The 16,419-nt window shown below is 35.1% G+C and overlaps 1 protein-coding gene across 1 annotated transcript; it reads left to right on the top strand.

Moving 5' to 3' along the window:
* Positions 1-6,482: 6,482 nt before the first annotated feature.
* On the top strand, positions 6,483-15,014 carry LOC142344102 (uncharacterized). The gene is made up of 4 exons (XM_075395589.1): positions 6,483-6,625; positions 7,082-7,265; positions 11,713-11,816; positions 14,651-15,014. Exons 1-4 carry the CDS (start codon positions 6,607-6,609, stop codon positions 14,947-14,949), a joined length of 606 nt encoding a protein of 201 aa, XP_075251704.1. The 5' UTR covers positions 6,483-6,606; the 3' UTR covers positions 14,950-15,014.
* The last annotated feature ends 1,405 nt before the right edge of the window (positions 15,015-16,419 follow it).

The raw sequence follows: 16,419 nt of genomic DNA, 5'->3' as shown, positions 1-16,419 counted from the left end.
TTATATAAATCAGGCGTTGAATGCTGGGAAAATATATCACCTGTTGGAGGTATCATTGAATAATATCGCTGCTGACTTTAGCGATGAAGTTACATACACTCACCGCTTTGAAAAAAAGTTTCCCAATAAAGTGAGAGAAGCGGTGAATGCGGTGACATTACATAGATTCACCGCTTAAATTAGTGGTGTAAATACATAAATTCACCGCTGAGAAAAACGTGTTAAAGTTTTGTGCCATCAGCAGTGAAATCGGTGAAATTATATAAATTCAAGGCTTAACTCAGTGGCGAAATAACAAGAATTCACCGCTTAGAAAACTCTTCGAATTGTTTTTTGTCCAACGAAGTTAAGGTACAATTATCACAAGACGCACAGAAAATTTACCTATTGAATAATCATACACGGAATAATTTACGCGCGGAATTTACGCACAAACTAATCCTACATATTTTCGATACTTTTTCTATGCGGTAAATTTATGTAATTTCGCCACTAGAGTAAGCGTAGAACTTACAAAAGATCACCACATTTCATCGCTAAATCTACAAAAATTCATCGCGCATGGTTTACAGAAAGTAGAGTCAATTTGATTCAAGTTCAAAACAAATAAGCTAAAAGTTAGTGAGCGGTGGCGCAGTGGAATAAATAGAGGCTGACATGCAAGAGTTGGGAGATCCGAATTTGTGTAAGGCCCGAAATTTGTAGTATGTGGTGAATTGAGGTGAAATTTTGTAGGTTAACAGCTTAGTCTAGCGTGAAATTGCATAATTTCACCGCCATTCAACTCAAATTATGCAAGATAAGCAGTGAATGTAGAACATAATATCACTGCTCTTTTTATCGATGAAATTACATAAATTCAGCGCTTTGAAAAAGGGTTTCCCAATTATGTGACAAAAGCGGTGAATTAGGTGAATATACATAAATTCAACGTTTAAATTAGTGATGAAAGTACATAAATTCACCACTAAGGAAAAAGTGTCAAAATTGTGTGAGATCAGCAGTAAAAGTGGTTAAATTACAAAAATCCACCGCTTAATTTGGTGGTGAAATTACATAAATTCACCGCTTAGAAAAGAGTTTTAAAATTGGGTGAGATCAGCAGTGAATTCGGTAAAATTAAATAAATTCACCGCTTAAAATAATGGTGGAATAGCATAAATTCACTGCTTAAAAAACGCTACAAATTGTTATTTTTGTGCAACGAAGTTAAGATACATTTATTAAAAGACGCACGGAAAAGTTAACCACGAATAATCATATATCTTTTTGAAACCTTTTTAAGCGGTGATTTTAAGTTATTTCATCACTAGAGTAAGCGTTGAACTTACAAAAGATCATCACAATTCACCGCTAAAAATTGTAATTTCACTGCTAATCAAGCAAAAATTCAACGCGCATGTCTTACAGAAAGTAGAGTCAATTTGATTTAAATTCAAAACAAAAATGCTAGAAGTTAGTGAGAGGCGGCACAGTTGAATAAGTTGAGGCTGACATGCAGGAGGTGAAAGATTCGAATCCGTTGGTTAACAGCTTACTCTATATAAATCTATGGCCGGAAACTTAAGGCCGGAAACTTGTAGTAGGCGGTGAAATGTGGGGAATTGCTGTAAGTTAACCGCTAACTCTAGCTGTGAAATTGCCTCACTTCACCGCTAACAAAACCTGAAGACTACTAGACGGTATTAAAGCAAAACCAGCAATGTCGGTTACTGAAATGACACAGAGCTTACAGTTCAGAAGTCAAGCAATGGCTTTTGCAGGTTCTTCATCAGGTAATAAGCCCTTTAATGTGAAAAAAGAAGTTGGGTTCAACTTCAAAAAGACCTTTCGAAAACCAATTGAAAAAACTACGGCTAATAAAATCAACAACATGTGCACTAGGTGTGGAGGTAAGCCACATTCTAGTAGACCCTGTCCAGTGCTAAGTAAAAAATGCAATACCTGTGAAAAGGTGGGACACTTATCAAAAATGTGTAGAAGCAAACCCCAACCAAATTCAGGCAAGTACAATAGACGGAATAACTTTTGCAAGCATATCCAGCTTCGGAGATGGGAACGTTTTATACTAAAGAAGATATCTTTAGCATGTCTGTGACATGGGAATTTATCTCAAAAAAAAACTACAAAGTAAAAATGCAGGTAGGCACAGGTGCAGATAGCACAGTGACATCATGAAAAATATGGACTGAGCTTGGTAAACCTCAGTTGGATGGTAAGACAAGACATCTCGAAGCTTATGATGGTCATCAATTAACGCTTCTGGGATCACTTACTTGTGACGATGAGTGGAACGGAAGCAAGCTAACGCAAACACAACTAGCAGTTGTGCAGCCTGATAAAGAATTTGGACTACTTGGTAGAGACCTTCTACCCAAGCACGGTGTGAACAATATCACAGCCGAGCACCTACCTGCTGTGAAGAGTTACAAAGCTCCATGTGAAGGTGATACCAGGAATACAGCCAATGTTCTGCAAAGCCAGAAAAATATATCTACCTCTTCAGATCTGCCAGAAAAATATATCTGCCAGAAAAATATATCAGAGAAGCTGAAACAAATGGTCAGACAAGGCATCCTTGAACCGGTACAGCCAGGAGCAGTCACTAATGCTTTTCCAGTGGTGTGGCAGAGAAGGAAGTGTGGAGAACTGAGACATTGCGTGGACTTGAAAGTGCACATCAAAGGCAAGGTCATGGATGAGGACTACCCAGTACCATACATGGAGACAATCTTCCACAACCTATATGGGGCCTCATACTTTGGCAAAATTGACCTCTCAGATGCCTACTATCAAAATGAACTTGAAGATGAAGCAAAATATATATGCAAAATCAACACATCTCAGGGACTGTTCAAGATGTGCCGACTACCTCAGGGATTGAAAAACTCTTCAGAATTGCATCGAATCAACACTCAAAGGAATCAAAGGTGTTGTGATCTTTCAAGACGATGTAATGATGTATGGAACTACCAGGGAGCAGTCCGACAAGAGAAGGCTTACAGTCAAGAGTCGACTACGTGAGAAAAATTTCACTATTAATGAGAAAAAATCTAACTCAAAACCAGTCGATAGCGTTAGCTTTTTGGGATACTCCATTTCAAAGGAGGGAATAGCACCAGATCCCAAACATGTTGAAAAAATAAAAAAAGCAAAAAAGCACCAACTAACAACAAAAAACTCGAATCGTTTGTTGGGCTAGCTAATTTTAACGGAAGAATGATTCCTGATTTTGCAACAAAAATGCTACCCTTAAATGTCATGAGAAAAAGCGATTTCTTATGGGGCAAAATGCAATAAAAAGCCTTTAAAGACAAAAAAAATGGATTATGTGCTTACCCACATGCAGCACAGCCATATAGTCTACAAAAAGAAGCCACAGTTACTACTGACGCCTTTGAAAAAGCCATTGGCGGGGTTCTTTCGCAAGAAGGACATCCAGTCATATATGTATCAAAAAAATTGACTCCAGCGGAGCAAAACTACTCGAACATAGAGCGGGAAGCACTGGCAATTGTGTTTGTGGTCACAAGACTAAAACAATTCCTTCCTGGAAGACGATTTACCCTACAGACTGACCACGAACAACTCAAATATCTCTTTGCACCAGACGAGGAGATCCCGAAGACAGCATCAGCGAGGATCACAAGATGGGCAATAGTTCTAATGGGTTTTGACTATGATTTGAAGTACACGCAGGAGAGCAGATACCACATGCAAATGCTTTGAGTAGAATGGATTTTGACGAAGACGAATCGGACAACGATCGAGTGTGCTTCGCAATCAATAACATCTATTTCGTCCAGAGTGATTTGGTGACCCAAGCAGAAATCAAAACTGATTTTGGAACAAACAGACTCTTCCAAGACATAAGGAAATGAATCAAAAGCGGCAATTGGAAGCAATGTTCAGAAGCGGGAAAAGGATTCGAACAACAGAAAGATGCACTCACTTTACATAATGGAATCATCTTCAGAAGTGTTATTCCTTTCATTCCACCCAAACTACGACACTTGGTTTTGGCAAGAGCGCGTGAGACACATCCCGGGAAAAATGCAACTGAGACATCCGTCAGAATGATAGCATGGTGGCCTGGCATTACCCAAGACGTTCAACACTTTGTTAGTAAATGTAAGAATTGTCAATTGAACAGGCCTGGCCTGGGAAAAACAGTCTCTACGTGACCAGAAGCCGACGTTTGGGAACGGATCCACATGGACTGGGGTTATGTTAAGGACCAAGGCAATATCTTAGTAATTGTTGACGCAGGTTCTGGTTGGATAGAAGCCTTCCCTGCGGGAAATAGAACATCAGAGACAGTTAAAATATATATTAGTCAAATCTTTGCAAGATTCGGAATACCAAAATCTTTAGTATCTGATCATGGTCCTGAATTTTTAAGTGTTGACCTTTAACAGTGGTGTGAGTCACTGGGAATTAAGAAAATGGAATCACTCGTCTATCATTCAAGAGCTAATGGACTAGCTGAAAGAGCAGTTCAGACAAAGAAGCGCGCATTTCAGGCGTGGAGTCCCAACCTTAGAGTGTCATTTGGAGCATTCCTGCAAAAGGCACTGATGACACGTCGCAACACTTCAAAGACGAGGGGCAAAACTCCAGTTGAACTCTTGTTGGGACGCAGAGTGAGACTACCAGCAATAGCAGATTTCGACTTCTGCGAACCCATTCTATTCAAGGCCAACGAAAAGACAAAGACAGTTCCTGCTACCTTCAGCATCAGGAAGGGCTTGAACACATCTTCCATACAGCCCGAAAACTCAGCACGGATTTTTCTAGTGAGCGACAACCAAATTGCGAGACTAGACGAGGATAATGTGAAAACTGAACCAGCAGGGGAGGAGACCATATCTCACTCAGAACAACAACTTCAGAGCACAGATTTGGGACCTTCACTTCAAGATGAAGCTTCTGCAGCCACATCATCTGCAGAGCACCAACAACCCGAAACCTCAGAGCCTTCACGAAAATCAACAAGAAACGGAAAACAACCCGACAGAAATGGAGAACCTATACCCACAAACTTGCTTAACAAAGGAGGGAGGATGTGATGGTTTCAAAGAAACATCAAGAAACTTAGAACTTTTCTTTATTAAAGTTTCAAAGAACGAAAGAAGAACTTACCTAACGAACTTTATTGCTGTGTCGATAAGTAATGGCCACAAAACTAAACTCAATTCTAATTTTGTTTTGGCGCTATCATTATCTTATTGACCTATCAATCATATGTCAGAAATAAATTCTCCGACTAACAGGGATTCTAACATCCACCGACTTGATTCTAACATCCACCGACCTCCAACTAATGAATTCGATTGTACCCAAGCCATATATGATTCTCATGAAATGTTGATTAAAATAGAAAATCACCTCCGGGATTCGGAGTTAAGATCTATTCACATGCCAATCATGTAAAATATATTCAGCGAATCTAAATTTTCTCTGTATATTTTTGCATTGATAACCACTATAAATACAAGCTAATTTTAGTAAATTTTCAGTTGAAAATTCAATTTAAAATTCAACTTATTGAATTCTTTGACCCGTGTTATCGACCACGACAAAAGTTTATACACCTTTTTCATAATTTCAACGCTGAATTTAGCGGTGAGTTTACTTAAATTCACCGCTTTGAATAAAAGTGTACCAATTATGTGGGACAAACGGTGAATACGGTCAAATTAGGTACATTCACTGCTTAGAAAAAAGTGTTAAAATTATGTAAGATCAGCAGTGAATTCTGTGAAATTATAAAAGTTCACTGCTGAACTTCGTGGTGAAATGATATAAATTCACAGCATTTAAATTTATTTACGAAATTTGCGGTGAATAGAAACAACTTTACATCGCTTACCTTACATATTTTTCCGATTTTTTCTCGACCCGGGTTGAGTTTTGTTGTTTATTAGTTGAGACTTAATTTATTCATATTCAAACTTCTAATTTAGTCAAGCAGATGGTCGGAATGGCAAGATGGCGTTTTAATTATTAATTTGAGGGACTTATTGCCGGTTATTTAAAAATTAGATTTTCTTTAATGTCTGCCTAACTAATAGCTTGTTAAAAGTTTTGTCGGAAAAAACTGACAAATGCGACTATATAAAATATGCTAACGAAGAGCAGCCATTGGCAAGTAATGCCATCTGGATTTTGTGAGTACTTTCAAGACTTCTGCGGCCGAAGATAATGTACCGATTTCTAGAATCGCGTTTAAAAAAGGATTGTTCACAGAAAAGTAGTTTTAGACCTTAATGCTTCGTTTTTTCTAATGAAACCTATTCCTTGCTTTCATTAAACGGGAATGTATCAAGCAGAACATTTGCGACCACCAATATCAACGTCAATGACTTAGGTGGTCTTCAAAGTGATACTTGTAATGATTTTTGGCTCAACCAATGCATTTTTATTTTTCACCTAAATTGCTCTTAAATATTACTTTTAAGTTAGAAACAGGAAATATTTGCTCAAAAAGTGAACAAATAAAATTCTTGCAACGTCGATAATTCTTTTGGCATTAATATATTTTCTCTAAGACAAACGAATACTTTTGAGCACAGCCAATTTTGGTAGAACACGCTACGGTAGAAAATGAGGCAGGTGAACAGAGGTAGGCTGATTTTTTTTGTACGGACTTACATTTGTTAAATCATAGCGTATTTTCACTGGCGTTTTCGTAACAACGAGTCTATGAAACTTTATTTGAAAAGAACCACATATTTTTTTCATAGAAAAAGCTTTTCTAATAATGCTACTAACGATATATGCCATCCCCTCCCCCTCCTCTCCTGAAAAGGCTTATAATGTAAGTTGGCGCTCATTAAGTACAAGCGCCGTTGCTACTCATTATAACCAGCTTGTACTTAACAGCATGGGGTGATAAAGAACACGGGTGGAAGTTGGAAAAACTACAATTTTCTAAAAGTGCTGCTCAGAACGGTCATTTCTCGGAAGTGTTGGACAATATTCATCCTTTTTTATTGAATCAATCATCGACACAAACATAATTAGTTAAATTTCAGTTATAGCAGTGGGCGCCCTCATCTCGTTAACGTTGTTCTTTTAGGTCACCGATTGCAGTCAATGAGGCGTCTGGCTCTGATGGCGTGTCTGGTGGCGAATTTGACAACCGGGGGATATTGTGGTTATGGATGTTCGACTGATTTCACCTGTGAATGGATATCTGATAGTTACAATAAAGACATTCGAAAGTGCTGCAATGATCACGAGTGCCATGAAAATTGTGCCGCGTAAGACCAGTTCATAAAATTAAATATTACTATTGGATTTAAACTGATTCTACGTTTTTGTTCATTTAAATTGAGGCATTGATCAAAAATAATAGAGAAAGTTACCAGTCCAAAAATCAAATTGTTTGCTATTAGAACCATTGTTTGCGAAAGATAAGTATTCACAAGTATTTATTTCGCATTTTGAATTCAATAATGCAAAACTTAAACCGCAATACTTTTACGGGAAAAAAATTCGGCGCTGAAATAATTAAACGAATTGCATCCACAGAATGGAGACCAATGTTTCATTAAATGCATCCTCATGGTCTCTCAAATGGAGTAGAATATGTATTGGAACATATTACAGTTTGCAATTGATGAATGTATTTCAAACAATGTATATAAAGATTTTCCTTACAAACACGTATAACTCCATTTTACAAAACAGGAGATCCGCTCGAGACAGGGAACTTGTTGAGTCATTGTGGGTTGAAATAGAGAAACCATTTAAAGAAAAACTCCTAATAAACGTTCGTTATTGTTCTAGTAAACATCTGTGAGACTTTTTCCTCGAAGAATTGATGTCAGAATTCTTAGGAACCGTAACAGACAACATTATACTGTTCTGAGATACAATGTTGTTTACGTTAAACTAAAGAAAACCAACTTTTACAACCCTCAATTGAGTTTGCTTCCAATAATGGTTTAGATATAGTAAGTAAAAATCAACCCACTTGGACAAACAGAAGCATGGGAACTATTTGATCATTGCTTAACCACAAAAAAAGATTTTTCACTTAAAAAAATGGAAAAGAGTGTTTGGAAATGATCAAAACCCACAAGTTTTACCGGAAGTCAAAAAAGCAACAATAAAACCACAATAGTTTTTCAGAGATAGCAAAAAATGTTTCGGTGCTGAATTAAATAAGCGAATTGAGTCAACAGACTGGAGACCAATATATGAACAAAAGGATGCAAATTCAACAATAAAATTCTTCTCAGATTCGTTCAAAATTTCCCAAGTTCGGAACAGTAAAATTATTCAACAAGAAAATAGGCAAATTGCTGAAATGTTAAACAATTGTTCTAGAAAGGGGTTCGAGAAAGTGTTGATTTACCTAATTTCGCTTATAATACAAACAACTTTTCGAATCAGATATATACCGAGAAGAGAACTATTTGATGTAATTGATAATTTACTACAAAACAAAGCATCAGGTCCTGAATTCGTTTCCTCTTGGGCTTTCAATTGGAGTAGAAAATCTATTGGAACATGTTTAAAGTTTGCCATAGACGAATGTTTTTCAAATAATATTTTTCCAGATGAAATTATAAAACATATATCTACAATTTACAATAAAGGCGATCCGCTTGGTTCAGGGAAATACAGGCCAATATCAGCCACAACAACTCTTTGAAAGACTTCTACTACAACAAATAGTATTTTTGTTTTTTTTAGATCTAGCAAAAGCGTTTAAATCAATTTCTCAGAATTTTTTTTAAAATGCCAAGCATGGGATTTTTAGGGGATCCAAAACTATCCTAGAGTCATTTTTGTCTAATAGACAGCAATGCGTTTTAAACAGACCACTAATTGTCATACTGTATATTAAAATTTTCCTGGAAAATATGATTAGCGGAGTAATTTTCAACTCACAATTGACACTTGGATCATACCTCACTCTGAAATGGATTAGAACCTTGTTATGTCACCTTTCAATTTCAGTACATATTTTTCCGATCATTACCAGCTTCATTACTCCATAGAATACATAAACGAACAAGTCGGTGTAATAAGATTTGCCATATTCGCGATTGCACACAGATAGCGCAAGAGATCTTCCAATACGAGATAAAAATTTACATGAAGAAATTTCCATTTTCAAGTTTTTTTTGTAAATTTAACTAGACAATACAAAGAAAGAATAGAAATATCCGATAAAAACTTTTTTAGAAGTAATTATAGGAATGATCAAATTGTCTTCCAAAAGATAGACAAGTACAAGTTTTCAGAAACTATTTAAACAAGTAATTTAAGGAGCAAACTATCATTTATTTATAATTTAATTCCTGAAATTCAAATTTCTAACCAAACTTTTATTATGGTTCAAAAATTGTGTATTTAAACATAGATTTAAAAAAATAAATGAAATAAATCGAGCAATTCAATACTGTATCCAAAAATTCTAAAGAAGCCTTTTTAATCCACAGTCATTTCATGTGAATCGTTCCTGTGATATCCTCTGACTCAGAATCTGGTATAACTTCATCTCTTCTTGATTGTGAATCTGATTTATTCTGATTCAGATAATGAATCAGAGAAAAAGCAGGGTCTGATCAGAGTAATAATTGTATGAAAAATTTTGAAATATCAATGTGTAAGCTTTCAATACTTTTAAGGAGCTCAATATTCTTCTCAGTCATAATTGCTTTCTTGTGTGTTTAATATTTCTGACATGTCATCCCATTGAAAAACTAGTATATAAAGACACATTAATCAAAGTTTGATTACCCCTCATATTTGTTCTAGAAAATCAGGCCCTGAGAGTCAAACCTTTTCAAAAATGACGATGATATCTAATCCTGTGACCTGTCGTAAATTTGGTTTAATAGAATGAGCATAAGTAGCAAAAGCTATGAAGTTTTTTTTCAGTAACAACAGCTTTGAAGTTTTTTTTTGCAAAAATTTGTAAAAACTGCATTTTAGTTGAGCGATGCAGACAAAAATTAATGCCACTATCTAATTTTAAAACGAACTTGGTTATATAACTAAAATGTTAATGGTGTCTGATAGCAGATTATAATCAACAATCGGTCAAATTATTTGAGATAACAAAATAACAATCTTGTTGAAAAGAGATATTTTATAATAAAAACTGCAGTTTGCAAAAACTTTTTTAGAAACTTTCTCATAGGTATAGAAGTAATCTCCCTGTCACCAGCACGCTACTGTCACCAACACAATTAGGAGACTAGCTTTTAGTTGTCGGCTTAATTACAGGCCGTCGCCATATATGGTTTGGTTAAATAAAAATAGTTCCGATTTTACCTACCAAATACGCTTTTGATTGACTGTTAATTTTGTTAATGCCACAGTGTTCAAATGTTACTTACATAAGGCATCAGAAACGATTTTAAAATTCACTCATATGTTTTCTAGCAGCGAAAGTGGCAAAAAAGAAAGAGCAAAACTAAATCGATTTCAAATACTCTCTACCCTGTACTAAGGTTGCAAAGCGGATTTACTTAACCCAGGTAAATTTAATCGCCTCTCATCCTTGGTGTTTTCAAAACTTTTATCGTGTAAGACCTGCTCAAATTTCCGACAAAATCATCTTGAAAAACCATCTTGCCTGTTAGGGGATGCATCTTCTTATCAGATCTGATAAGACGTTTGTCAGAACTTACACCGTAAAAATTTATCTTATAAGATCTTACACGACAAAAAATTCTTTTATCAGATCTTACACGATAATAATTCTTTATTATCAGACCTTACACGATAAAAATTCTTTTATCAGACTTCACACGATAATAATTCTTTTTTATCAGATCTTAAACGATAAAAATTCTTTTATCAGATCCTACACGATAATAATTCTTTATTATCAGACCTTACACGACTAAATTTCAGCCTGACAGAAAAAAGTTTATGGTGTAAGATCTTATGAGAATATTATAAGATCTTGCAAGATAAACATTCGGAAATCTATGACTCATCATTTTATTCACGATTTTACTCAGATCTTGTGCAATAAAAGTACTTTAAGCATCCTAAAGATCTTCATATCCTTAAAGTTATTTAATATCCTTAAATTTCTTCAAAGTGAAGTAATTTCAGAGTTGCTGTCAAGCAGTAGCCAAAAATCTACAGCATGCAACACTTAAGTGTCAGAGCAACACAAAAAATTATCTCATATTGTTTTTTGTTGCCGCTTTTTGTTTTTCATTGCTAAAATTGTTAAATCGTGTTTATGGTCAGCTGATTGAACGTTCTATTGAAACATAAATTAAATAAAATAATGTTTTTAGAACTTAAGAAAATTGTGACTTAGACAGTTTGCACTTAACCTCACTACGTTATACGGCAATATTGAAATTTGATGATCAATTCTTACATGATAAAAATTCTTCCCTACATGAAATTTTATCATGTACAATCTGATCTGATATTTATTAGATCTTATAAGAAAACAATTCATCAAAATTCAATTATTTTCTGATATGATCTGATAAGTATCTTATCAGATTTTACACGATTAAAGTTCGCGAGGGCAGAATTGTTATCGTGTAAGACCAGATAAGATCTTTCACGATAAAGATTTTTGATCAGCTTCTGATCAGATCTGACACGATAAAATATCCAAAATCACTGGGGGTTTGTACCAATTTTTGCATGGAAATGGTCCGCAAAATGACTATTGTTTATTTTTAATTCGAACACTCCAGGTTTTCGTGGTTTCAGAGACACAGTGGTTGCCATACTGTTCTTCGTGGTGTTTCCTCTGGCTGGTTGTGTTTGCTGTGCGGCTATTATTGGGTCTATCGCCTACTGCGCACTTAAAAAAGGTACGGATAACACAAAATATACGCGATCAATTTTCGCTGACAAACATTCGCTGGATTTCATTTTTTCGACCCGCAAATCATACCCGCATGGGGGGGGGGGGGGTGAAGTCGTGCTTGTAAAAAAAACTTGAGGAGTTATGCAGTTTTAATATTTTCGTGAACAATCGGTAATTTTAAAAAGTTTAAATACTTAAACCAAATTCTGTTAATTTCAGCGACAATTTCGTTTGGCTAATAACCGCGCTACATTGTAACAAAATAATGTACTGTTAGTAATTAATGTTCTTAGTATTATTGAGATTTTTACATACAGAGGATTTGAATTACATAGGGGAGCAGCCTCCTTTTCAAGATCTTCACTTTTTTTCAACTTCTGTGTGTATTTCATAGCTCTTTTTGAGGTCAGATCACTAAAACTGATTATTGTGAGGACAATTTTGGGCTCTATAAGGGTATTTCTTAAATTCCTAAAGGGTTTTGACTCATAATACTTCTTGGTTTTATAGCTATTATTTGACATTATGTGCTTCTCTGATCCTTTTGTGAAAATTGGATTTTATCTTTTTGTTGTCGCTTTTTGTTTTTTATTGTCAAAATTGTTAAATCTCGTTAATGATCAGCTGATTGAGCGTTCTATTGAAACATATATTAAATTAAATAATGTTTTTGGTTAAGAAATTTGTGACTTGGACAGTTTGCATTGTTTTCTCCTGTTTCTAGTTTTGCCTGTTTAAATGTGTTCAGTTTGTGGTATTATAATTGGGTCTCAAATATAAAAGAAACCCTGGAGATTTTTAGGAGCCATCAATAAACAATTTTTGATTGGGATCATTAGTTAATAATTTTAATGTCTTTCAAACTGTTAGAATTCAAAACCATTAATTAGTTTTTGCCTCCTTTTTTGTTTTTTATCTTGCTTAGTAGTCTGATTATTGACAACTTCCAGTTTTTATCTAATAAAACTAAATTGAACATTGAAAATGTTTTTGGTGCTGCTTCTAATTAAAAAAACAGCTGACGTTTGTGTTTTGCGGATTTAACTTCATCTCGTTATCTTGTGGCTCTTTTTCAATAATAATAATAGGTCGGTCTCATCAGGTCTTTGATGAAAGAAATTAGTGGCTCACTGGTTCTGTTTTAATGCTGAAATAAGGCAGCAATGACTTTTCAAAACCTGTTTTGGTTGTTTGCACGTTTGCCTTAACTTAAGTTTCTTTTATTTGTCGTTGTTATGTTTGTAACTAATCCGCTTACTGCAATAGAAGGACGGTGTCTGTTGTTGGACATTACTGAAAACTTAAAAATTTTCATTTTGAAATCACTTTTTTTTTACTAGAGGTTACATTTTTTGTTTGGTCGCAACTAATTTACAAAAAATTGAGTTACGCGAAATGTCCGTTTTCGTCGTTTTGGTTTTTTTCTCAATCATTTTTCGAAATTTTTTTTAATATGTTGGATAATTTTGTGATTTTGTTCCACATATTGTAAGATGTTTGAATACATTTACAAAGATTATTTTTCAAAGAAAATCGACTTGTCCTTTATTCAGATTTTTTAAAAATTTCCTTTGGCTTTCTTGCAAGGTTTTTAACTTTGAATTCTAATTCGGGTCTTGTACTCGTATCTTTTCCTAAGAAGTTGCCTAGCTTGATTTCAGTTACCCCGATTGGATCACGCGTTATAAAGCCAAGTCCGAAATTTGTTTCACTTCTGTTTGTTTTAACTTTTTTCCTATATTTGGTAGATAATCAAGCCATCAAAGTGGATGAGTGGGCTCGGGACATTATGTGTTAGCCCATCTTACCAAAAATTCTTGCTTTTTTGTTTATCAAAAAACAAATTTCTATTCAGATCACCAATATACTTTCAAATGGTACATTTTAAACACAGTTATTTTGGTGTTTGCCCGGGATTTTAGGGAAATCAGTTTTAGCTACGGCTCCGTGTTGTAGTTAAGACGCCGAATGAGATGAAAGGAATGGTAAAAAAATTAAGAATCTAATCTCTCTAAAAAATGATTTTACAAAGATTACTCTTTCCTTCAAGAATGTTAACTTAGTAAGACCTCGATTATAATGCCGGCCATGTCGATTTGTCAGGTGAATAAATTGATAGCAATTCACGAGTTGACCGGACCTTATAGACCCATAGACCGGACCTTATACAACTTTATTGGCGGTGAATGCGGTTAATATATTTGTAAGAGTTTGCGGAGAATTTGGCGGTAAATTTGCGTGACAATTTGTTGAGAAACTGAAGCTAGATTTTGTAAAAGTTTTCACAAGTAAAAATATTTTTGCCTCATGCATGGCTAAAAACTACAAAAACTTACTGCAGTTCACAACAGTTTTATGTCCATTCTTATATCATGCCAAAAGTATAGTCTGCATGGCTTTGATCTGTAAGAAAGTATCCTCTGCGACATGAAGAATCAGTACTGATGTATTATATAGTACATCAGTACTGATTCTTCATGTCGCAGTGGATACTTATTAATTTTTACAGATCAAAGCCAGACTATACTTTTGGCATGATATAGGGATGGACATAAAATTGTGTTGTGAACTGCAGTAAGTTTTTGTAGTTTTTAGCCATGCTTGAGGCAAAAATATGTTTACTTGTGAAAACTTTCACAAAATTTAGCTTCAGTTTCTCAACAAATTGTCACGCAATTTTACCGCCAAGTTCTCCGCAAACTCTTACAACAGCGCATTCACCGCTAAAATAGTTGTAAAATGTCGAATACATTTTTTTTCACCAGCATTCACCTCATTCTTTTTGCAAAAAAACCTCAGCCCTGTCTAGATGTTCAAAGAACAAAACTGTTGATTCAGAGAACAAAACTGGCGTAATTCATTCGAGCACCCACCAGGTACCAACTGCATACTATAACAGCTCTGCCTTCTCGACCAATTACAGCACTACCCCAGGAGGCTTAGCTTCCCCTTACAACCCTGGTGACAACCCTTTCCCTCCAGTGTCACCACCCACATACCAGCAGACATCAGCCATGACTGGAACGTCCGGTTTTGGGGGATATCAGCAGCCACCGCCTCGCTACGGCTCCGCTGTGCAAAACGAGAATTCGAAATTTCCCGCTCAAGAAACAAATTATGGATATTTTCAAAGTTAATTGAAAACAACTAAATTAGTTTTTATGGTGGTTTTTTTAAATTAACTATTCCAGTTTTTTTTTAACTAACTATTCCAACTCGGGGCTAGCAATGACCCGAATTTAGTATAACAGCTGAGCCAGTTTCCATCCCATTTCTTTCGTTTTTCTGACAGACAGTGCAAGAAATGGTCGGAATGATCGGATTTTCAACGCGTTTCCAAAATACAATTTGTTGCATGATTCTGCTTTACTACTGTTAGACGGCTACACGAGACAACTGCTCGCCCCGCGCAAAGACAGACTTTTTTTGCTTTTTTTGACCTCTAAAAATTAGTTTTTTTCTTCATGTCGATTACTAATTTGAGATCAACAAAAACAGATTAATCCACTTTTATCAATTTATATAAAGCATCGTAAAACTTACTTGCCATAGTCTTTGGCCAAAAAAATATTGAGCGGCATTTTTTTTGAAGATTAATGACGAATTTTCAATGGTAATCAGGAAAAACTTTCAGAAAGTGGTCCACGGATGCCATCGATTTTGATTTCGAAACGCAAACACTCGAGTCGTGGTAAAACAGACATGAATTATGTACAGTATCATATTAACTGTGCAGGTTCATTTCTAATCAATGAAATCAATTATCATCATGGATTACACTGAAATAGATCGAGTCTCTAGCGTGTAAAAAATGATTTTAGTTTTAAAAGTAAAACCAATTAGGAGCATTTTTCAAAAAAATTTTAACGATTTTTCTTAGAAGACTTCTGCTGAAAAGAAATAAAGTGCATATTAGTACAATCTCAAAAAACAATCAGAAAGTGAACAGAAATCATCTGACAGGATAAAGTATTTTTTTACAATACTATCGCGTGAACTATTTGTAAAATTTATAAAAAGATTTTAAAACCTAAAGGAAGAACCCGGACTTGAGTCTCAGAGCATATCAGCGCTGAACTATCACATTTCAAGAGTAAAAACTTAATTTATCCTGTACAGTCTGAAAATTACTCATACCCCTAATTTAAGACTGTGCAGAAAACTGTCATGCTTTTTTAAAGTATTAATGGTAATTACTATAGTTGTATGCACAATCTTTATATACTTAAGCTAGTTTGTAGAAAACTAACATGAAGCCTATTCAGCTTAACGATTACGACCTGCTACGCATATAAAAGTTACAAGTATCCACGCGGAAGTTCAAATCACTTATAAAAAATATTATCTTTCGAGCTTTAAATTTTTCAAAAATTGAAGAATAGCTAAGGTAAATTAAGACACGAACAGAGTACGGTTCATCCAGAAAAAAACAGAATCTCTTCAGAATGATTTTATCTGCCGTTAACTTCCTGGAAACATCGAAAAATGCTTTAAGTTTTTCGAATTCTGTCTTTCAAAATTGCAAATACAGAAATGGGGAAACGGCAGTACTAATTGGCATTGCATTTTTTTGAGGATTGAGCCGTGGTTTATGTGGCACCACTGTT

This window comes from Convolutriloba macropyga, chromosome 8, assembly GCF_964194025.1.
Source record: "Convolutriloba macropyga chromosome 8, txConMacr16.3, whole genome shotgun sequence".
Taxonomy (NCBI): domain Eukaryota; kingdom Metazoa; phylum Xenacoelomorpha; order Acoela; family Convolutidae; genus Convolutriloba; species Convolutriloba macropyga.
This window is presented reverse-complemented; position numbering and strand designations above follow the sequence as displayed.

Coding starts and splice junctions, on each gene's coding strand:
- LOC142344102 (XM_075395589.1), top strand. Junction 7,266..11,712: donor TGCCATGAAAATTGTGCCGC/GTAAGACCAGTT, acceptor TCGTGGTTTCAG/AGACACAGTGGTTGCCATAC. Junction 11,817..14,650: donor CTACTGCGCACTTAAAAAAG/GTACGGATAACA, acceptor CTGTTGATTCAG/AGAACAAAACTGGCGTAATT.